Source organism: Chiloscyllium plagiosum, chromosome 40 (genome assembly GCF_004010195.1).
Source record: "Chiloscyllium plagiosum isolate BGI_BamShark_2017 chromosome 40, ASM401019v2, whole genome shotgun sequence".
In the NCBI taxonomy this organism is placed as follows: Eukaryota; Metazoa; Chordata; class Chondrichthyes; order Orectolobiformes; family Hemiscylliidae; genus Chiloscyllium; species Chiloscyllium plagiosum.
The window spans coordinates 10,511,638-10,534,858 of NC_057749.1; the positions used below are offsets into that span (position 1 = coordinate 10,511,638).

The 23,221-nt window shown below is 42.3% G+C and overlaps 2 protein-coding genes across 7 annotated transcripts in view; one reads left to right on the plus strand and one right to left on the minus strand.

Moving 5' to 3' along the window:
• terb2 (telomere repeat binding bouquet formation protein 2) overlaps window positions 1-13,009 on the minus strand; it is a 41,133-nt gene extending 28,124 nt beyond the window's left edge. For 2 of the 3 annotated variants that reach the window (XM_043680293.1, XM_043680289.1), the window contains exon 1: window positions 12,936-13,009. The gene's annotated coding sequence lies outside the window, so the exon portion shown is untranslated. Of the gene's footprint in view, window positions 1-12,378 lie in introns of all 3 variants that reach the window. The other variant, XM_043680290.1, reaches the window with a different exon arrangement.
• The window catches only part of LOC122542498 (cholesterol side-chain cleavage enzyme, mitochondrial-like), a 40,710-nt gene that overhangs the window by 1,162 nt on the left and 16,327 nt on the right, over window positions 1-23,221 (plus strand). The window contains exons 1-4 of one of the 4 annotated variants that reach the window (XM_043680287.1): window positions 9,061-9,187; window positions 14,756-14,911; window positions 16,298-16,497; window positions 19,071-19,274. In XM_043680287.1, coding sequence (XP_043536222.1) covers window positions 14,832-14,911; window positions 16,298-16,497; window positions 19,071-19,274 — 484 coding nt within the window. In that variant the 5' untranslated portion in view covers window positions 9,061-9,187; window positions 14,756-14,831. Of the gene's footprint in view, window positions 1-9,060; window positions 9,188-9,223; window positions 9,271-14,755; window positions 14,912-16,297; window positions 16,498-19,070; window positions 19,275-23,221 lie in introns of those variants that run through there. The other 3 variants (XM_043680288.1, XM_043680285.1, XM_043680286.1) reach the window with 3 other exon arrangements.

A 23,221-nucleotide genomic window follows, 5' to 3' on the forward strand; every position in this document is an offset into this window, starting at 1 on the left:
ATTGAACCCGGGTCTCTGGCGCTGTGAGGCAGCAGTGCTAACCACTGTGCCACCGTGCTGCCCCAGATGGAATGTATTATAGGAAAATGTGAACTTATGCACTTGGCAGGAACGATAGAAGAGCTGAATATTATTTAAATGGAAACACTGCAGAAGGCTGCAGCACAGTGGATTTTGCATGTCCTTTTGACAATTTCAAGAAGTTCAACAGGTATCAGAGAAAGCAAATGGAACATCAGTCTTAATGTTTCAGGCAAAGGAGTATAAAAATAGGGAGGTCTTGCTAAAACTATACAAGAACTAGTTAGATCTCACCTAGAATCTTACGAACAGTTTTAGTCCCCATATTTACGAAAAGTTGGACTGGCATTGGATGCCACTGAAGATTCATGTGGTTGATTCCAGGTATGGAGGAATTTTTTTGAGAGGAGAGTTTGAGTAAGTTGGGCATGGACACATTGGAGTTTAAAAAAATGAGGTGACCTTATTGAAATATAAGATTTTTCGGAAGCTTAATGGGATAGATGCTGAAAGGTTATTTCCACTCATGGAAGAGTCAAAGACCAATGGACATCTCAGAGTAAGGGGTTGTCCATTTAAGACAGATGAGGAAAAATTTCTTCCCTCAGAGGGTGGTGAATCTGTGTGATTCTTTACTTCAGGAGGTTGTAGAGCTGTGTTTTTAAGTATATTCAAGACTGACATGGATTTTTAATAAGTAAGGCAATCAAGTTATGGGCAAAAGGCAGAAAAGTAGAGTTGAGGATTTTCTGTTCTCATTGAATAACAGAGCAGCCTTGATGTGTCAAATGGCCTACTTCTGCTCCTAAGTCTTATTGATCAGATATATTAATTGCTGAAAAGGTATGTTTAATCAACCTGCACAGACAAATTTGGTAGAGTTTTTTTGATGAAGTGACCAGGAAGGTTGAGGAGGGCAGGACGATGGACATAGTATATATGGATTTCGATAAGGCCTTTGATGAGGTTCCACATGGTAGGCTGCTCTGGAAGGTTAGGCTGCATGGAATCCAGACCAAACTGGCAAATTGATGACAAAATTGGCTTGATGGTAGGAAGCAGAGGGTATTAGTGGATGGATGCTTGTTGGACTGGAAACCTGTGACTAGTGGAGAGCCTCAGGGATCAGTGTTGGGCCTATTACTGTTTGTTATCCATGTCAATTATTTGGGTGAGAATGTACAAGGCATGATTAGTAAGTTTGCTGATGATACTGAAATAGGTGGTATCGTGGAGTGAGGAAGGTTATCAGAAATTACAGCAGGACCTTGATCAGCTGGGGAAGTGGGCCGAGAAATGGCAAATGGAGTTTAATATAGATAAGTGTGAGGTCTTCCATTTTGCAAAGTTAAATCAAGGTGGGAGTTTCATGGTGAATGATAGGTCTTAAGGAGTGTAGTAGAACAGAGGGATCTTGGAGATTACATTCACAGTTCTCGGAAAGTGGATTCACAGGTAGATCGGGCAGTAAAAAAGGCTTTTGGCACACTGGCCCTCATTAGTCAGGGCACTGAGTACAGAAGTCGGGAAGTTATGGTGCAGTTATACAGGACGCTGGTGAAGCAGCACTTGGAATATTGTGTTCAGTTTTGGTTACCTTGTTATAGGATGGATGCTATTAACCTGGGAAGAATGCAGAAGAAATTTACAAGAATGTTGCCAGGACTCAATGGTCTGAGTTATAGGGAGAGGTTGGACAAGATTGGACTTTTTTCTTCAGACTGCAAGAGACAGAGAGGTAACCTTAAAGAGGCATTTAAGATCATGAGTTGCATGGATAGGGTGAGTGCACTCAGTTTTTTTCCCAGGGTTGGGAATCGAGGACTAGAAGGCATCAGTTTAAGGTTAGAGGGGAAAAGAATAAAAGGAAACATCTGGATATGTAATGAGTTGCCAGCAGAAGTGTTTGACATGGATACATTATCAATATTTAAAAGGCATTTGGACAAATACATGGATAGGAAAGGATTAGAAAGATATGGGCCAAGTGCAGGGAAATGGGGTTAGTATGAGCAGACATTTTAATTGGCATGGACCAGTTTGGGCTGAAGGGCCTGTCTCAGTGCTGGAGAACTCTATGACATATTGTGACATACCTCTGAGACAGATCATAACTCTCAAAGTAAATTCAATATCCTCTTCTGTCACTGGTTGTGCTTAGGGCTCCTAATGTTCAATTATAATACCTCTCAATGAGGATGCTGTGTGGATAAGCTACATGGCCCTGATATCTTTCAAACATTGGCAGAGCTGGACTGCAATGTTACACCTGATCTTTGAAGGCATTTGAATTTAGGATTCCAGAGATTAATCCTACCATGATCTTGATGACAGCTATCCACCTAATTTACCTGCTTTTCGAATAAATGATGGTACCTTAGATTATCAAAACCTAAAGGTATCATATGTGCTATTTTAGTCTCTAACACCACTAACCATAGTTCCAGGCTGCAACATGCATATAAATGTAGGTGTTGCCACAGCAGTTCAATCTCATTGGCAGCCAATCAATTCAGTTGGCTATATGCCCTGCGGAACAGATTAATGGCAACAACTCAATTCCTGGTTCTGGCTGGAAAGAACTCAAGACTTACCTCACTGTTCTGACTGTAGATTGGACCAGCCTTCAGGCAGAAAACTGAAAAAGAAATCTAGCTGCTACCAGGATAAAGGGGCATTTTTGTACACAGTGTGCTTGGAGTTTCACAGCAGTTGAAAGCTAATAAAGTGGAGCTGCCTTCTGCCCATGAAAATCATGGAATTGGGCAAAGGAGCATACGCCCCTGTGCATCACTTCAGTAATGTTCTGGATGTTCAAGTAATCTGCCACGAAATACAAAGCTTGGTGGTGCTGGCTGCTGCAGTGAAGGGATTAGTTTTAGTAATCAGCTTGTCATCTATTTTGTGCAACTTTGCAATGCTGGTGATGAAATCTGTGATCTGAAAGAAACAACTTCATTTCTGGGAACCTCTCTATTGATTGAGATAACATTTCTGTGATTAAATGGTCATTTGAGAGTGTAGAATTTGAGTATTACTAACAAAAGCCACATTTTGTTGAAGCTTTTTTTCTGTCTTGCACTCAGCAGGACAATTCACAAGAATATCAATTCAAGGGGAAAACCAACATTCATACTGCAAAAAAGGAGAGTGCTGAGTGATTGTCAAGTGGACTTTGGTAGAGATATTGCCATGAAGAATGTGTCAGTTTGATGACTGGCAGTTAGCTGGCAGGTTTTGTTTAAGTTTTAAACCATGCACGTTGGCAAGGGCACTGCCCTGAGAAATGAACCAGCAATAGGCTTTCACCTTTTTGTTGCATTGAAAGGAGGGAGAGTGTGTTTACATATTCTGTCTGCAGAAAAAACAGACCTTGAACATTAATGTATCCTTCACTATATGCAACAATGTCATCCTGTGAGCCCAGTTGACAATCCTAAATTAGTTGTCAACATAATCCTTTGATACAGAAAGGATTATCCAGCATGACTCCAGAAGTGTAAGCAATGTTATGGACAAAAGGATCTAAAGGATCATCAATAATGTCACATTACAAACTTCACAAGACTTAAAATCCTTTATGAATTCAACTTCAGGATTCTTTAGCAGCAGAACTCTGGAGAACAACACTGCAGAAGGATCGGAACCTGGACGTCCAGAGACAGACCTTGTTGGTTGGAATCATAGCTTAAATTGGACATTAAATTGGTAATGGCTAAGTTGGGTTGTGAGGCTTGCTTACTTGAGGCAGTCTTATTTTGATTGCCAAATGCAATAAAAATTAATTGTTTAAGTATCCGTTTGAGACATTTCTTAAGAAGTGGCCCAATTAAAAGTAACTTGTGGTCATTTACACAACAGAATTATCCAGCAAATATTGTCGAATTGCAGAATTACCTATAATGTTGCTCATGGTGTTGCAAGCTTTGCAAGTGCTGACGGGGTTGGATACAATTAGCACCTTATTTGTTGCACTCGCCCAAAGGAATGTGTTGTTTGATACAGTCCACCAGTGATTGGAACAAGTGTCCCACATATCCAGCATCACATTGGCATTGAAATTCATATCACATTACTCATGGTGATCGGCAAAACAACTCTTTCACTTGATGTCAGCATATTGTTGGTGGAGAACACCAATCATGATACTACGACAAGTAGCATCATGAAACAGCTAGCTTCACCTAATTCCTCCAGCACTTGATACCTTACCCTTCCCACGTAACCTGAAGTAGATCAGACACTTTTAAATACCAAGCAAGATTGCTCAAGTGCCTTTCATGAGTTTGTACTATACACAATGAGAAATGATCTCATCAAGGGTACCTTTTATCCCACTGTGGGGATAGGATGAATTATGCAGTGGCTGATTTGCTCGTAACAGTCCAATTTAGGGGAAAAGTAAATCGCACAACACAAACCTTGAGTTATTGATGGTTTATTCGTGAACTCACGAGACAGGTTGACCAAATGGTCATAAGTTACTCCAACGGGATACAGAGAGTTGTGTGGTTATATAGGTTACAATCATTTAACAATTAATAAACTGAGCAAGTTAAGCACTTTGCCCAGTCACTAGCCTCAGTCACGTAGTTTCTGGATAATGTTGGTTAGTAGACAATAAGTTTTTGTAAAAAGATTCCCATTATGGGAAAGAATTCATTCAAAAGGTATCAGTATGGCTGCAAGGCCAACCACCTCACTGAGCCTGGGAAAGTACAAACATAGCAAGCAGACACAGATTCAGAATGGTTTCCAGGCTATTAGATGTGACAAGATGGCTGCTTCAGATCTAACAAATCTCTCAATTCCTTCCCTTTCTTGTCTCACCAAATCAGGACGGCAGATCAGAGGAACTGGCAAAAGGAGGGACATAACCACACCCAGGAGGGTTGTCGGGCGGTGGGGGTTTAAGAGTCGTCCAGGTAACTGTCAGAGTCAAGGTCACCAGGCTCAAGACAGTAGGAGTCAATGAAGTTATCCACTGGTGGGGGAACCTCCAAAACAGGAAGCTGTACAAGCTAGGAAGAAGCAAGGGTATTCGGCATCAGTAGGGAGCCGAAACAGCCACAGCATTGTTTCAGGAAAATAATAAGAGAGCACAAAACAAAAACAGCACTGAGAACCACAAGGCCCTGGAGTGTAGAAGCCCAAGAGCCAAGCAACCTACCCATCCAAATCCAAAGATCCCAATAGGGGATAGTGCCATGGAGAGAGGAGGCCAACAATGCGAATATGGGCAGCAATGTTCATAATGTTCTCACGAGAGGAAGGGATGCAGGTACAACAGTCAGAGCCAATAAGAGCACAAGTGCTTCCTTTCTTGGCCAAGAGGTAGTTGAGAGCCATGCGATTTGAGAGCAATGGTATGGACAGTGACCATCTGTGCATTGAGCAGGTCAAAGGCTGAAGATGTAGCATTAGTAATCTCTTCCAGAGTGATTGCAATATGGTGAATCTCAACCTCAAGCTGGAGGGTGGCATAGGGAAGGGAGAAGATAGTTAAAAGATGCTGAAAGGTAGTAAGTGCACTCTTGGTAAGAGGTTTTGACATCTCGAAAGGTGAAGTGTGACAGTGGTAAAGGAAAGGGACAACATAACCTAAAAAACAGCCGCCAGTCCAGGAGGTAGGCAGCCAGGGGTCGGATTTTTGGCCACAAAATGAAGTGAGTGCCATTGAAGGCCAATAAATGATTGCATTGGGTTCCAGTCCAAAAGGTGGTAAAAGAATTGATGGAAGTCTTGTTGGCAAGTGAGATTAAGTATGCTTCCATCTGCAGTGGACCGGTAAGCAGATGAAGAATGGAGGATGGCGTGAAAGCATTTATTGAAACCAGGTTGCAATCCTGAAGGATGTTTGCTTTTAATGCAAATACTTCCTAGGGGTGTAGTCATGGCTGTGACATAGGTGAGGAACAGGGGTGGAGGTGTGAGAGAGATTGTAGTGAGGCTGGAACCAGCTTTTAAATGTGTCCTTCTTATATCCCGCTGATCGCCAGCGGAGGCGGGAGTTCTCCCCATAAGAGGGTGGGGCGGTTATCAGCTACAGGAAGCTAGGGAGGGATGTGAAAAGATGCTACAGCAGCAGAACGACCCTGATGTAGCCACCATTCAGCAGTGTCGGACTTGTTAAAAGGAACGGCTCAAGGGAACCCCACCTTTAGAATGGAAAAGAACGTGCACAAACTCAGCAGGTAGAGTGGTTGACCTTCTGTGCATAAAGATGTGTCATATAAAGGAAGGTGTTGAAATGCAAGTCTTTGTTCAAGGACACCAGATTATACAGAAGGCCCCAGCCAAATACATGCAATTACAGAAAAATAAGCAAAAACAACATAAGTGTAATAGCAATCATGCTGAGCCATCTGCAGTTGTAGGCTTTGGAGGTAACTTTGCAGAGTTCAACTGGTATCCCTCTTGCGTCCTCTTGCACTGTGTGATGTGTGTCCCTTCTGGTCTCCCCTGGACCTTGAGTACAGTTAGGATTAAGAACAAGGAATGGACCTATCCATCTCAGAGAGAATTCCTTTCAAATGATTTATTCATAACGTAATCCCCTGGAAAGGATGCATGGGATCAGTGGTAGGAACAGGAATGGCTGCTTTGACAGTGTCATGATTCTGAATGATAATTTGAGACAGGACCTCAATATAATCAGAGACTCCTGTGTCAGGAGCAGAGCTACATCACGGAGGATAGGAGGCCTTGTCGCAGTAGGCATGGATCTGCCCATCAATACCTTAAAAGGAGTGAGGCCTGTTGTCTGGATGAAATATAGAACAAGGGGCAGAGCATCAGGCCTGTGCAAGCCCGTATCCTGTGATATTTTAGTAAGGACTGCTTTAAGAGTGCCATTCATCCTTTCCACCATACCAGAGAACCGTGGCTGATGAGGAATGTGATGCCTCCAGATAATCCCTGGAACCCTGCTAATAGCTTCAATGACACTAGAAGTAAAATGAGTGCCTCTATTACTGTCAATAGATCCAGGGATGACATTTTGTAGTAGACATTTAACAACTGTCCTAGCATAGTGGCTCATTGGTTAGCACTGCAGCCTCAGTGCCAGGCACCCAGGTTTGATTCCAGCCTTGGGTGACTGTGGGGAGTTTGCACATTCTTTCAATGTCTGCGTGGGTTTCTTCTGGGTGCTCTGGTTTCCTCCCACAGTCCAAAGGTGTGCAGGTCAGTGAATTGGCTATGTTTAATAGGTGTGTTAGTCAGAGGGAAGGGACTTGTTGGGCCATAGGGCTTATTTCCACACTGTAGGGAACCTAATCTAATCCTTTTTGGTGTCAAAAGCCTCAACCCATTTGGAAAATATATCATCAATCACCAGTAGATAATGGAAACCCTGCCTTGATGGCATGTATGCAAAATCTATCTGCAGTTTCACAAAGGGGCCAGAAGGGACAGGAAGATGGTCAAACTTGGCCAGTGGCTTCAAGTTATTGTTCTGTAGCAAATAAGACAGCGTGATAACAAAGCACAAGCAGCTGTAGTGAAACCAGGGGAATACCAAAAACGTGAGACTGCATGGCACATGCCCCGCTTACTGACATTACCCTGGCTGCTCATGGAGTTGGCAGACATGTGGATGAGACTTAGGGCAGATGTGGCCGTCAGAATGCATAAGACGACGAAGGGGATTTAGATTCTACAGCACCTAAACGAGCCCAATGAATTCGTTCAGATTGAGGGGCTGCCTGTTGAGCAGTATGGATAACCTCTAAAAGGTCAGGAACAATGGGAAACTGGCATATCTTAGGGGAATGCAAGACCTGCATAGTTGGATTAGTGGCAGCTACCTGTGCAGCCTTATCAGCAAAAGCATTGCCACGTGTGACACTATCCCCAGCAACCGTGTGAGCAGTGCATTTAATGACAGCTATACTCGAAGGAACGAGAATGTCTTCCAAAAGATTAATAAGCTGATCATGTTGTAATGGTTTACCTGAAGTAGTAATGAAACCCCTGTGCTTCCAGAAATGCCAAAATCATGCACCATTCCAAAAGCATAGCAGGAATCTGTATAAATGTTAACAGATGTTCCAGTAGCTAAAAATGCATGTTCGTGAGACCAAAAAGTTCAGCTGCCTGTGGAGAAGTACCATTAGGGAACCCTGCAGATTCAAGGACCTCAGAAGGCATGCACATCGTAGGACACTGGCAGGCTATGCTATCAGAAGGCTGAAAGGAGGAACCAGTGAAAAGGACCATATCAGGATTATCCAGAGGGTTTCCGAAAGATCAAAGCGAGGGGTAACAATATCATGGACAATGTGTAAACAATCATGGTCAGGTTTCACTGAGGTTGGTCTTAGGAAGGAGGATAGCAGGTTTCAAAGCCGGGTGCGGCACAGGGTAAGATTAGACCGGGAGAATAGAATGACCTCATAGCCCATATGCCTGGAAGCAGTAAAATGTTGGGTAGCTGCAGAGTTCAGCAGCAGGGAACCTAAATGTGGAACAAAAAAAGGTGCATGGACGATCAAGGGGTGTAGACCTTTCAACCATTACCAAGGCAGCCGCCACAGCTTGCAAAAATGCCGGCATTCCCCTTACAACAGGTGGCAACTGAACAGAGTTAAAAGCTATAGGGCACCAGAGATCCCCTTGCATTTGTGTCAGAATTCCAGAGGCATATCCCTCCCTCTCAGCAACAAAGTTGAAATGGCTGTGAGTAGTCTGGAAGACCCAAAGCAGGCACACAGTTTAGTATAGATTTCAACTATTCAAAAGCCTGTGTCATTTCAGGGGTCCACTATAGTTTCAATGGCTACTTAGGTGAAGACGCCTCCCTCAAAAGCGCATCAATCTCACGAAAATCAAGAATCCAGTGCCTGCAGTAATTCACCATCCCCAGAAATGACATAAGTTTAGTGCATGTAGTGGGAGGAGGGAGACTTGTAATGGCATTTAGACGGTCAGGAGCGAGGGTCTTGCTACCCTATGAGATCATGAGACCCACGTAATGAATCGTGGGTTGGCAGAGCTGCATTTTAACGGAAACTTTGTGACCATCCTGTGCCAGGCACTGAAGCACGGCGACAGTATCTTGCATACAGGCATCAGAAGAAACTGAGACAATGAGTAAATCATCGGCGTATTGAACAAGGACACTGTTGCAAGGCATGTGGAGGGTTTCGAAGGTTCGCTGAACGGCGTAAGCATGAACTGTGGGGCTCTGTATCCTTGGGGAAGCCGAGTCCATGTATATTGGCAGTGCTGAAAGTAAAGGCAAAAAAGGTACTGACTATCAGGGGACAATGAGAGAAAAAGGCTGACCAGAGGTCAACTACTAAAAAAAAAGTAGCGGAGGCAGGGACGTTAGTGAGAATAGTATTTGTGTCAGGCACTACAGGGGAACAAGGAACAACAAAGCGTGGACAGCACGTAGATCCTGCACGAACCTCCACCTGTCAGGTTTGCCAGGTTTCGGCACAGGTAGGATGGGGGTATTGCAGGGGCTCTGTGTAGGTACAAGGATGCACTGTTTCAGGAGGGAAGCAATAACAGGTCTGATCCCTTCGGTAGTACTGGGTGTGAGTGAATACTGATGGACCGACAGTAGGCGAGTCCCAGCCTTCAAAGTAACCGTGTGAGGAAGGGCAGAGATGACCAAACCAACACGGTTATGGAGTGTCCATAGCGCAGGTGGCAAATCATCTAAAAGCTGCGAGCGATCGGAGGAGAACACGACCGAGGGGTCCAAAGTAATGAAGATAGTTTTAACAATAGAAGCAGGTAGGCGCAAGCAGAAACGGTCTGTATTGTGCGCAGCAACGCAGAATGATGACGAATCACTGGAGATGAGATCGAATGAACAGGGAAGTGCACGATGGCGCGCAAGCATAGAGGCTAAATCATTAAGTAGCCAGGGGCTTTTAAGGACAATGGAAATAAAAGGAGACTCCATAGACCGGAAAAAACGAGATTGGAGAATTGAAAAGGAAACATTAGTAGAAAGTCCCTGGTGTGCAATATAATAAAGGCCAGTGACGGTAATACCAGAATCTGTCTTCAGGAGAGAGTCAGCAAGTGCAGAATATGACAGGTCGGGAGTGCAGAGTCGGGCAGCGGTACAATGAAAAACTCTAAAGGGACGGCCTGTCAAAAGGATCCAGCACAGAAAAACATGAGGGGCCTTGCAGCTGTGTAACAAAGGAATCAAAAAGAAAAAGTGAATTGGTTCAGTGGCGCAGCGTCGGCTGTAAACGGCAGCCATTGATGGGGTTAATGGTGGGGGCTCAATCATGGCTGCACGTAGAATAGCATAGTACGACTCGGGTATCTCTAAGATAAGACCCTTAGGAGAACAATGAATGGAAGCATTCCATTTGCAGAGGTTCTCACGGCCCAGCAAGGCAACCAGACAGGAGGGTGAAATGATAGCGGAGTTGGGAACTTGATAGGTCCGACAGTAATAGGGATACTGTAAGACAGAGGCTCGATTAAAGCAATACCAGAGACACCGACACTACGGAACTGAGAAGTAGATCCGCAGAGGGAGGTGCACAAGAATGAGTGGCCCTTGAATCCATCAAAACCGGAACGGAACGCCCTCCCATCTCCACTGCCATAATAGGATTTTCAGATGGAGTCCGGGAGAGGCGTACCGAAGCAGCCTGCTACACCATCCCCCCCACATCAGCCCTAAGCACTAGGGGAACGGGGGTCGTCAGGTTGATGTCAGTGTTGTGGAACAAAAGTGCTCTATGGGGGCGCAAACCATCGTGCAGAATCGTGCACATGGCAGTTACGCTCTCAGTCCCATTATTGACCACAAGGCCAACATTTGATTAATCGTTTGTAAGCGCGGGATAGACCCTGTGATTGATGGTGAATATAATCTAATCAAGGATAAGCTTCTTTACCGCTTTTAGAGTAAAAAAAAGACTATGCCGGTCCATGTTATTGAGCATTGTGAGAGTATCCTTCCACGTGGCAATCCGCTAAGTAAGGTTCTGGGCTTTATTAACCTGGGCATGATGATGAAGCAGGCAAGTAATAAGGGTTTGAACAGCTCTATAGGAATGCCAGCTGAACCTTCCCATATATCTCTGAAATGAGTGAGAAAGTCAGGGACAGTCTCAGTGTTTTTTTTGTGAGCAGCGAGTAACTTCATCAAAGTCAGTGTGCTGTCTGGCGGCTCATGATAGCATCCTTGACATATCTACCTAACCAATCAGAACGGTCGTCAGCCGTGTCCCACTGTTGTGAGGGTAAATCAATAGAGCCTTTAACGGTAGACCTACGGGAACCGTAATCCAGTTGCAATAAAGTCTGGACATCCTGCATGGGGCAGTCATAAATACCACAGATTTGTAAAAGCAAATTATAAAAAAGAGAACAGGTCACTTTATTGGATCTGGAGTGTCCTGTAACATGCCACAGATCTCTGCCTGGGTCCAGGGTTTGTCAAGTGGCATACAACCCATCATAATTCCAGGCAATTGTCACTTGCTGATTAGGCAAAAGTGAGGACTACAGATGCTGGAAATAAGTTTAAATCAGAGTGGTGCTGGAAAAGCACAGCGGGTCAGGCAGTAAACGTGGAGTAGGAAAATCGACGTTTCAGACAAAAACCTTCATCAGGAATAGAGACAGGAAGCCTCCAGGGTGGAGAGATAAATGGGGATGGGGATGGCTAGGAAGGTAGCAAAGGGTACAATAGTTGAATGGGGGTGGGGATGGATGTGATAGGTCAGAGGGGAGGGTGGAACGGATAGGTGGGAAGGGAGACTGACTGCCAACCTCTGAGGGGGTGCCTCCCTCAGTCAACACGCAGCTGTTGTCGATTTAAGTGTGTACTGTAGCGGTGGCCAGGGAGAGTACAATCATGCGGCTGTTGCAGTGAAACATCAGACGTTGACATGCATGTTGTGGGACCACCCCCTTGGGGGCAGGACCCGACAGGCGGTGCGGAAGCAACGCCAGCCTGTTGCGAGTGGCAACGAACGCAACAATCTCATCCATAACGGGCTCAGGTCAGAAAGTGAAACAGGGATTTTAGGGTATTGAGGGGAATAGGGTGTGGGGAGGTGAAACAGGCACAGCACAAGATGTGTGTTCAGAGAGCCAGTGGGGATCCTTAACTTTGGGAGGCTGGTGACCTTTAGCAACCTCTAAATTTTAAGAGGTGTGAACATATAGTTATGATCCCAAGTGGAATTACCACACCCTCCCTGAATGTTAAGTAATAAATCAATCTTATCTAATTTAAATGAACCAACATAAGGCCAATTTCCATGGGGCCAACCATATAGATCAAGGCAAAAAGGATAACGTAATGACTCTCAGCCATTTCCCTCCAAACATTTCCCTCCCCTCGGGGGATACCAGCGGTTCTCCTACCTTATTCTTGTACTCCACGTATTTACCATGGTGCTGCTGTATCCTTTTTGAAGGTTCTAGGTGTTGCGGGCCCCCCATTCACAACAGAACGAGGTAACTTCATCCCTGGGGGAAGCCTGTCTCCGTCAAGCTTGGAAAGTTGCAATCCCACTGATCTATATGTTGGCTAAACAGAGCAAGCGAACAAGACAAGGCAAAGCAAAAACAAGCAAGACAAGGAGACACAACAGAGAAGCAGAGACAAACACCAGAACTCGGGATCCCAGCCAACAACTCAAGGCAAATGTCACCGAACTAATCACAAAGTCCGGCGCGGTCTCCTTCAACCCAATCTTGCCTCAGCGTATCTTGTAGCTACAAAGGAATCCAGCTCCCTGCTCATGCTTGTTGGCTCAGAGCGAGGAATGGCTACAAACTGCCAGGGCAACTTTGGAGAAGTCTTCAAACGCAACTTTTCTTGCCGCAGCAAGTCACTAGTGCCTCAATGTTACTATCTGATCCTTAAGAATCAAAACTAAAACTGCTAGCCTCTGTCGCCACAGCCCAATCCTACTCACTCTGGCTCATGGCTGAGGGAAACACCGCCAGCGGTGAAATCAAGTCTCCCATCTGGTCTCAAAAGAAAACCCGCTGACTCAGGGAGGTAATCTCATCTCCCGCAAACAAAACCCGCCAACTCAGGAATGTTGCACAAAATAGGGACAAACTCGAGAAAAGTCCGGGAAACCTCGTGAAATAGAGGTCCTGCCGGCTATGCCAGCTGTTGGGGATAGGATGAATTATGCAGTGGGTGACTCACTTGTAGCAGTCCAATTTAGGGGGAAAGTAAATTGCACCACACAAACTTTGAGTTAATTACTTTTTTTTCGTGAGCTCATGGGAGAGACAAGTCAACCGAGTGGTCACAAGTCACTCTGACGCGAAACAGAGTTGCGTGTTAATTTTTTTTCTTACAGTGAAAGACACAAAGTGCACCAATCTTTATTCAATTTCCACCACCAGGAAGATTGGAAAACACCCGGGTGGCCAGTGACAAGCACTGCCCTTCACATCAAGGGACAGTGCTGTGTGATCAAAACAGTGAAGGGGAGGGTAGGGACTAAATCAAAATAGAGTTGGAGGGAGAAATGATGCACTCCACTCCCTGCGGCGCCCACCTCTCCCTGAACAACTCCAGGGTGTTGGTCGACACCGCGTGCTCCTTCTCCAAGGACACCCGGGCTCTAACGTAACCGCGGAAGAAGTTGCGTGTTAATATAGGTTACAATCATTTAACAATTAGCAAACTGTTAATTGCAGTATAATGAGCAAGTTAGGCACTTTGCCCAGTCAGTAGCCTCAGTCACGTAGTGTCTGGATAGTGTTGGTTAGTAGCTGATAAGCAAGTGTTAGTATACAATAGGTTCTTAGGAGCACGCGGTGTCGACCAACACCCTGGAGTTGTTCAGGGAGAGGTGGGTGCCGCAGGGAGTGGAGTGCATCATTTCTCCCTCCAACTCTATTTTGATTTAGTCCCTACCCTCCCCTTCACTGTTTTGATCACACAGCACTGTCCTTTGATGTGAAGGGCAGTGTTTGTCACTGGCCACCCGGGTGTTTTCCTGTCTTCCTGGTGGTGGAATTTGAATAAAGATTCGTGCACTTTGTGTCTCTCACTGTGTCTCACACCTGCACACACACATCATGGGTGCTGGGGAAAAAATAAGTACAATAGGTTCTTGTAAAAGAAGAAGATTCCCAAGCTGGGAAAGAATTCATTTATCAGGTATATGGCTGCAAGGCCAACCACCTCACTGAGCCTGGGAAAATACAAGCATAGCAAGCAGATACTAATATGAGATTCAGAATGGTTTCCAGGCTTTTAGAATGTGACAAGATGGCTGCTTCGGATCGAACAAATCTCCAACACCCACAAAATAATAAAATAGCATGTTGTGGTTCACACTATAAGATTGGCCTTTTCAATAATTCAAAATAGGACCCAAGGCATTTGTTTGCAATGTAAACCTGAAGTTGAAGTGCATCAAAGCCATACTGCTTGAAAATGAATTTATTTATGTTGAGACTAATAATTGTAATGAGAATATAATTATGCTACAGATTCAGACAAGTCCCAAGGCTAATCTATAAGTAGCTGACATTCAACACATTGAAAGATATAATTCTAGAACTGAACAAATGAATATTGAAAAGAAGTTACAATCTCCAGTTGGATCAATAATGCAAATAATGTTGCATAATGAAAAAATCATTTTGTCATCCATCTGAATTGTATTTAAAATAGAAATTAATTGTACTGCTTCTTGAAACAATCCAATCCAGTTTGTTAAATCAGCTACTTTAAATGTATTATGTTGAGCTTTTTATTCATTTCCAGGGAAAAGATTGGTTACAACAATACTGTAAACATTATTAACCCAGAGGATGCTGCAATCTTGTTTAAATCTGAAGGCATGTTTCCAGAGAGAATGAAGGTGAAGCCATGGATGGCTTACAGAGACCATAGAAAAGAAAAATATGGTGTCCTATTGAAGTAAGTTCAAAGTTATGCCAAATTAATACCTCTAGTTTTTGGATGCAGAGATTTTGTCATTTTAGATATATGATGTAGCACTTTGCATTTATAAAAGCAAGGATGGAAAAGTGTTTTTAAGGTGGTCTTTCAAGGAGAAGAAAGATGTTGCAAGTAGGGGGACTTGGGAGGAATTACAAGAAGAGCAAAGTAAAAGAAGCTGAAAGTGGAACAGCAAATATTGTGGTAGAGGAACATACTGCTGAATAACGTTTCAGAGTTAGAAAGATCAAGGCCAGGAAGGAATCTGTAGAAAAGGGAAAGGAATTTCAACTTGTTGCATTAACAGATTGGGAACCAGTAAATCATAACAAACCAAGGAGACTAGTATGTCAGCAATGCAATTTTCAATGAGTTGTAATTTGTGAAGGGTGGAACCCAGGATGCCAGCAAGGGAAGCATTAAAATAGAAGAACAAATTTACATTTCTGCAGCACCTTCCATGATCTCAGGACATCCCAAAGCATTTTACAGCCAGTTAAGTATTTCTGACATGTAGTTTTGGCTAGAATTGTAGGAAACAAGGCAGCCAATTTTTGATATCATCGCCATACTTGCTTATGATATCAAGATGACAGCCTGTGAATGAGGAAGTGTGGGAAACAAATTGATAAGCAGGAACTAGTGAAGACTTTGTTTTTCTGTCTTGACCTTTGGGTGAATGCAGTGCTGCCAAGAATACAGTTATTACTTATCTCTAATTATCCTGAGAATGTGCTGGTGGGCCACCTTGAATTGTTATAATGTAGGATTGTAGGACTGAAACCATGATAATTATGTCATTGGAGCTTATTAGGAAGAAGAGGTATTGGAAAAGGTTGAAGTTTGTAACTACATTGAAAGCCTCAGAAAAAGCAAGGAATTGACAAAGTTGAAGAGAGACTAATCTTCCATTGCAGTTGCACAAGATATCATTGGATATTTTGATCAGATTCAAGCCAGTTTGGAGGATCCCAATGGAACAGTTTTGGGAAGATGGGATTGTAGTTTCAGAACACCAACATATTACAGAATTTTAGAGAAAAGACAAAAAGTGAGTTGGAGTCAAAAACAGAAATTGCTGGAAATGCTCAACAGGTCTGGCAGCATCTGTGAAGAGAAATCAGAGTTATCATTTCAGGTCCAGTGACCCTTCCTCAAGAGTTACTTTGGTTTTTAAGTGAGTTAGAGTAGTGTTTCAAGTTAATGGAAGTTGGAGGTATTTTGATAGAGGCTGTGAAATTAGGTTTTTCAAAGAGATAATGAAATGCTAGAGATTAGAAATGATGATCGTTATCACAGACACTTACATAACAAGTTTTCATACCTTCTTAAAAACCTCTTTCTTGCATTGTGGCTGTTTTACAGAAGTGGGGAAGAATGGAGAAGAGATCGATTAGTTTTGAATAAAGCAGTGATGTCACCCCAAATTATCCAAAAGTTTGTGCCACTTCTCAATGAAGTGGTGTTGGATTTTGTGTCCACAGTTCACAAACAGATTGCGAACAGTGGGAGAGAAACTTGGACAGCCGATCTCTCAAATGATCTCTTCAAATTCGCACTTGAATGTAAGGATCCAACATTGCTTCTTTACTTTGGTTATGCCATTACCTTATTTTACTTGCATGTTGTAGCCTTCAAAACTATTTTAAAAAATAACTTTTTAATTATTTTGGTATGAATTGCTTTACTGCAGCTTTCAATGGGAAAAATATTTTAAGTGATAAATGAATACCTTGACTGCAAATATTCTTTGTTGTGGCGATGAAACCCTTAATACTGCAGTGCGTTATCATACATGAACAATGTGGCAGAGTGATATCATACTGATCTTTTGCTTAGCTTCGCAGTCTATTTTCTTGGAAAAGATTGGTCAGGTTGGACCTGTATCATTGGAGTCTAGAAGAATGAGATGTGATTTTGTTGAATCATATTAGATCCAGAAAAGACTTGACTAGGTGAATGTTGATAGGATGTTTCCCTTGTGCGATAAACTAGAACTTGTGAATCTAGTTTAGTAATAAGTGGACCTCTTACTTAATATGGAGATGCAGAAAACTTGTTCTCTCAGTGAGATTTTAGTCCATACAATTCTTTCCTCAGAGAATATTGTAAGGGGGGGTCATTGAATATTTTTAAGGTTGAGATTCTTAACTGACAAGGAAGTCAATGGGGATTGGGGTGGGGGAGCAAGGGGTGGTAGCAGGAAAGTGAAGTTGAGGTAAACGTCAGATCAGCTGTGATTTTACCAAACGGCAGAGCAAACTTGAGGAGCCACTCCTGTGCCTAATTTGTATGTTTATATATTCAAACCTCAGCAACAAAAACTTGTATTTATGTATCGACTTTAATGTAATTAAATATCCCAAAGTGTGTTATAGAAGGACATTTGACATTAGGTACCACAGGGAAATATTAGGTGAGATGTGTAAAAGCTTGGTCAAAGGGCTAGATTTCAAGGAGCATCTTAGTGACAGAGAGCGATGGAGAAGTTTGGAGAGGAATTCCAATGTGTAAAGCCTATACACAGCCAACAATGGAACAATTAAAATATGTGATTTACAAGAGCTTGGAATTGGAGGAGCATAGCATTCAGAACCGAAGGTAATTACAGATTTATAAAAAGGAGCAAGGCAATGGAAAGATTGAAGATAAATTAAACTTAATTAAATATTAAGTTTTGAGACTGCCAGCCAGCATGGAGCAATGAGCAGAGAAGTGATGACTGAAGCATTTGGTGATGACTGAAGGGTGCAGTTTTACGGATGTGCTCAGACGCCACAGTGAGCCAAACTGGTCCATTTTATTCAAATCACTAAACAGGTATTGTTTTTCATTAGTTGTTGAATGTTCTACTATATAAAGAAGTAAGAATGTTGTACTAGTTTTTGGAAAACTGGAGCATCTTAAATATGCTTCAGTACAGTGTCTCTAAAGTAACCCCAGATTAGCAGTCAGCATTAGCCCCTTTTGCGTAGCTGAGCTCAATTATTTATTTAAATTATTAATATCTTAATTTTAACACTCATGTTTTGTTATTCACATAAAAAGTGTTGGTGAAATTGGACAGGAGTGGGGATCAATTCCAATTGTATCGTATGCCCTTTCTCTTAAGCATAACAGCTAATATTCAACATTGTTGACTTCAACAGAACTGAAAGTAGGAGATGTGGAATGAAGGTCAGCAAAATATAGTTCCATCTTCTGTGAACTCACAATATCCAGTTTCAGTTCCATGATGTCTTCTCAGTAAAGTTTAACCTTAGTTAGATTTCAGGCAAAGTAAAAGGGGAGATATATATTCAGGAAGCTAATTTTTAGATCTGTATTTGGCACAAGGTACAGCCAATTTTAACTCATTTAAAACTGAGCTAACTACACAGTAATGATAGCAAAATGGGGTAGACCAGGCTTTATAGCCCCATTAATGCCTATTCTTTTGAAGGTGTCCTTCTCTACAGGAGTCTATCACTTACAAATTGCCTGCCCTTTCAGGAAATAAGCCCCTTTTGACACATGAATCAAGGTTCAGTGAAATTCAGAGAACCACGTTGGCTATGTTAGGACAGGGCTGCATACACTGTGTACACATTATAACAATTCAAGGTGGCCCACCATGTTAGGACAGGGCTGCATACACTGTGTAGTCAAAGAAGCTCCGGGAAAATACATTTTAACTTACTTTATGGGGTTCAGGAGGAATGAGACCACCTCTAAACATAGCTGAGAAACTGTTACCTTAAGGCAGTCCTAATCAGTTTCCACAATTGAGACCACACTCTCACTCTTTGAAGGACTTAGCTGCTGGCCATACAGTCAGCATCCATTATTGCCCAAGTCCAAATATAGTAAGCTGCACCACGATTGCTTATATGCCCCTCAGAGCACCACTTCTATTTAAGTGAATTCTGGGCTCAGATGTATGCGCGCATCTTAAGGGAACATTGGTTGTCTGCTGCTTGAGATAGCTACATGATAGCGCAGTTTGGAGGGAACTTCAAAATCCACTCCCTATATGCTCTACTACTTCAGTAAGACCAGACTATTAAGGATGTTTTATCTCCAAATGTTTTTAATGTCAGTCTGTTAATGTAAATTCATCAAGAAATAGTGGAAGAATTTCCAATCTTTGCTTTTACAGCTGTTTGCCATATATTGTATGGAGAACGTCTGGGCTTGCTGCAATGTCTCCATAACCCTGCATCACAAAAGTTCATCGATTCAGTTACGTTGATGTTCAAATCCACAACTCCAATGCTTTATATTCCACCTGGGCTTCTGAAGTCAATTAAATCGAAGATCTGGCAAGATCACGTTGCTGCTTGGGATACCATTTTTTCACATGGTGAGAAAATCAGGACAAATGTCTATTAATTGTGGAAAACGGTGGCGGCGCCAAGTGAACTCAATAGTTGAATTTCTACTTCCTGTTACGTTTTGCTTATTTACTCTGGCTATTTCTATTTGTAATTTTATTTTGTTCTGTTACATCCTTGTTGTTAACCACTTCTTCAACAAGGACAGCAGCACATTGTACACTACAATTTGGTCATCTGTGCTTTCCTTCTCCCATATGTTTGACAGTTCAGTGCTTCTTTTCCTCTTTTCAGCATTTTAACCTTTAATTTTCTCTAAATCTTTCCATTGATCTCATTGGCTATTGAAGGAAAGTTACCTTCCATCAACTAGAGAAAGCGAGGACTACGGATGCTGGAGAGTCAGAGTCAAAAAACATCGACTGTCCTGTTCCTTATATGCTGCCTGACCTGCTGTGCCTTTTCCAGCGCCATGCTTTCTGATTCACGTTCCAATGACTGTTGATTGCAAGACAAATCTGAACTCTGAAGCCTGAAGTTTCATTCACACTTAGCTGGGTTGAATCTGCGTAATCGTTTTAAAGATAGGTGGTTGCTTTATGAGGAAGGGAATTCTGAGACTTGGCAACCAGGCAGCTGAACATACAGTTGCCAGAGGTGGGTAATGAAGATCAGAGGTAATCAATGGATGAAAGATGAAGGAAAGTAGAGATCTCAGAGAATTGTAGCGCTCTCGGAAGTTACAGAGAGAGGAACGTGTGAGGCTATTGGAAGTAATAGAAGACCAGGGTGATGGGTGAACAGGACTTGGTGCAAGATTTGAAATGGCAGAAGGGTATTATTTGAATTTTAAATGGATCCAGAAGTCAAGTGAAGACAGGGAGCAGTGTAAAGTGAGCAGCACTTGGCGCAGAATCTTGAAATTAGAATCAGGCAATTCAAGATCGAAATCAAGTACTTAATCACGCAAAGCATGGTAGATATCTGGAACTATCTCCCTATAACAACTGGATGGCTTGTTCATTTAAGCTTTCAAAAGTGAGATCAGTAAATCCTTGGCAAATGAAGTTAACAGACTGTTTGCTTAAATATAATTGTAGATATTTTCTAATTAACCTTTTCAGAGTTGTTCTTATACACTTCTGAAGCTATGGGACTTAAACCCAGGCATCCTAGTCCAGAATTGGGACATTGGTTCCAATGCAAAACAAATGCCCAAGAATTTAAAACTGGCATGGAAACCAGCAATGTAAGCAAAAGCCCACCGGCTGTCTTGTGATAGTTATGTCATCTTCCTCTGTTGTAAGTGCTTTTAGGTTCTCTTATAGCTTGGTGATTTTTTAAGCCATTAAACACACATGGCTTGTTACAAGGTGTCAGAGTGATGCAGTTGAAAAAAAATGTGTGATTTTCAAGCCTCTATTTGAACCAGCTACTGTGAAAAAAAATGAGTCAAGTTCTTAGAGCTCTAAGAAAGCTAGCTACGAAAGAAATAGCAAAGAAAAAGCGCAAGAAAAACAAGTCTCCCATTTTGAATTACTTGGCGAATCAAAATGTTTCTGCATTTTCTACTCCCAGCTGTTGTGGAATTAAAAGGAAATATGAAACGGCAATAGATTTTTTTTTCCCCTCAGTGAGAAAAATTATGAAATAGCAACAGAATGAATTATAATGGAAGTTTATAAAAGTTGCAACCCTGCTGTCAGTGCTGGGAACAGAGTGCTACAAGCTTCATTGCAGCCTAGATCTCACAGACAAGCAGAAAGGAGAAACGTTTCAGGTTGTGAAGACACTTTGACCCCCTATTAATGTTAATCATTCTACTACTAATATACTAGTTCAATGCCAGAGCTGAAGAGATTTTGATCAATATTTAACCACACTAAGATAACTGAATCCTGAGAGTTTGGACAACTGAAAGCTAATCTCAAAGATAGGCATAAGGGACCTTGGGCAGCACATTTATTAAGAGAGGAGAAACTTACTGTCAAGAAAACTGTTGATATCTGCAGAAGTTCTAAACTTATCAGCTTGAGCGCATTAATGGAAGAACAGACAAGGTTTTGCATTACGCTGAGAGACTTTCCACGTCAAATGAGATCAACAGATTGGTAAAAAGGAAGAACTTTTTGCAGAAACGAAAGCAGAAAAATCAAGACCAGAGAATGGAATGGAAATATTGCACAGAACATCACACAAAATAAAAGCAAGCATGTCCAGTACGGGGAATGCTGTAACTACAAGAAACTGAATCACTTTGGACACAAATGATTAGCAAGGAAAAAGCAAAACAAACCTACAGAGCTGGCTGCTGTGTAATTCAGCTAATAATTTTGTCAAACCATTTTCCACCACACAATATATTGTCATTTTTAGGTTTATCATTAATGGTTTGTGACAGCAGAAGGAGAGTATCAAATGAACGTAGACTGTTAGATGGACACCAGTGCTGTGTGCAACAGCCTGAGTTCTGCAGAAAATGGCTCAAGATAATGACTTAAAAATGAAGCAATTGGAAGTAAGGTGCAGGATTTATAATGTAAGGAATATAAGTAGGCCATTTGGCCCATCTCATTAGCTCTGCCATTCAGTTAGATCATAGCTGATCTGATTATCCTCAACTCCACTTTCCTGCCTTTTGCCCTGCACCATTGATTCCTTTCCTGAATGAAAATCTGACTATTTCAGACTTGAATATTTTTTAAGGTCCCAGTTAATAGCTCTCTGTGGTAAGGAATTCCACAGATTCACACCCCTCTGAGAGAGAAAATTCATCCTCATCTCTGTCTAAGATGGATGACACCTTACTCTAAGATTATGCCATCTGCTCATAGAGTCTCCAAAAAGGGAAGCTTTTTCTCCACTTCTGTCAAGCCCACTAAGAATTTTAGGTGCTTCAATAAAATCACTTGTAATTCTTCTAAACCTCATTGAAAACAGGTCCAAACTACTCAACCACCCCTCATCAAAAAATCCAACCATGTCCAGGATCAACCTCATACCAAGTGGGCAAATTAAACTGAAAAGCTCAGTGCAATGGGAAGAATGAAAATCTCGAGTTCCAATTGGCAGATGATAAACACAATCCATTCATTTCAACAGAAGCAAGTCAAAAGCTCGGAGAAGTAACCTAACTGTGCCAGAAGAGGTTTGCATAAACCACTTGTCTATTGACTGTCAAACAGAAGCTAGAAGAGTTTAAAGATGTGCTTACAAGTCTTGGATGTCTTCCAGATGAATATTGTGTCAAAGTGATTGAGAGTGTGAGACCAATGTAGCATCTGCAAGGAGAGTTCCAACTGCCTTCAAGTCCAACCTGAAAGCCAAGGTAGAAAAGAAGGGAGTAGTCAAAAATATGACAACTCATATAGATTGGTTTTGAAGCATTGTATTGGTGACAACCTGGGAAACTAAGAGTATGCATAGATCCAAAGGATTTTAATAAAGTTTTGAAGAGATGTCATTACTCAATTCCAACCATTGAAGGAATCTTGCAGCAACTTGCCAAGGCAAAGGTCTTCACTCCCCTTGATACAAAGGATGGTCACAGGTCAGTGAAGCTTGATATAAAGAGCAGAATTCAAATTACTTTCTGCATACTGTTCAGGAGAAATAGATGGTCGCATATTGCCACTTGGCATTTCCGTGCTCCAGAAGATAATCAGTGTAGACAGCATAAGATAGCAAAGTCTGCAGCGGTTCAAGAAAGTTGCTCACCACCACATTCTCAAAGGCAACTAGGGGTGGGCAATAAAGGCTGGCCCAGCCAGCAATGCCCTTGTTCCACAGGTGAATAAAAACAAGTCATTGATATTTCCGAGTAGAAGTTATTGTGGATGATCTGCTTGTCTATGTGGAGTTGCAATGGATGAAGCCAACACAAATCACAATCATAATCTAGTTTAGCAGCTAGTGAGAGCTCACCAGGTGAATCTGAAACTGAACAATAAAAGGATGCAACTGTGGATGCCTAAAG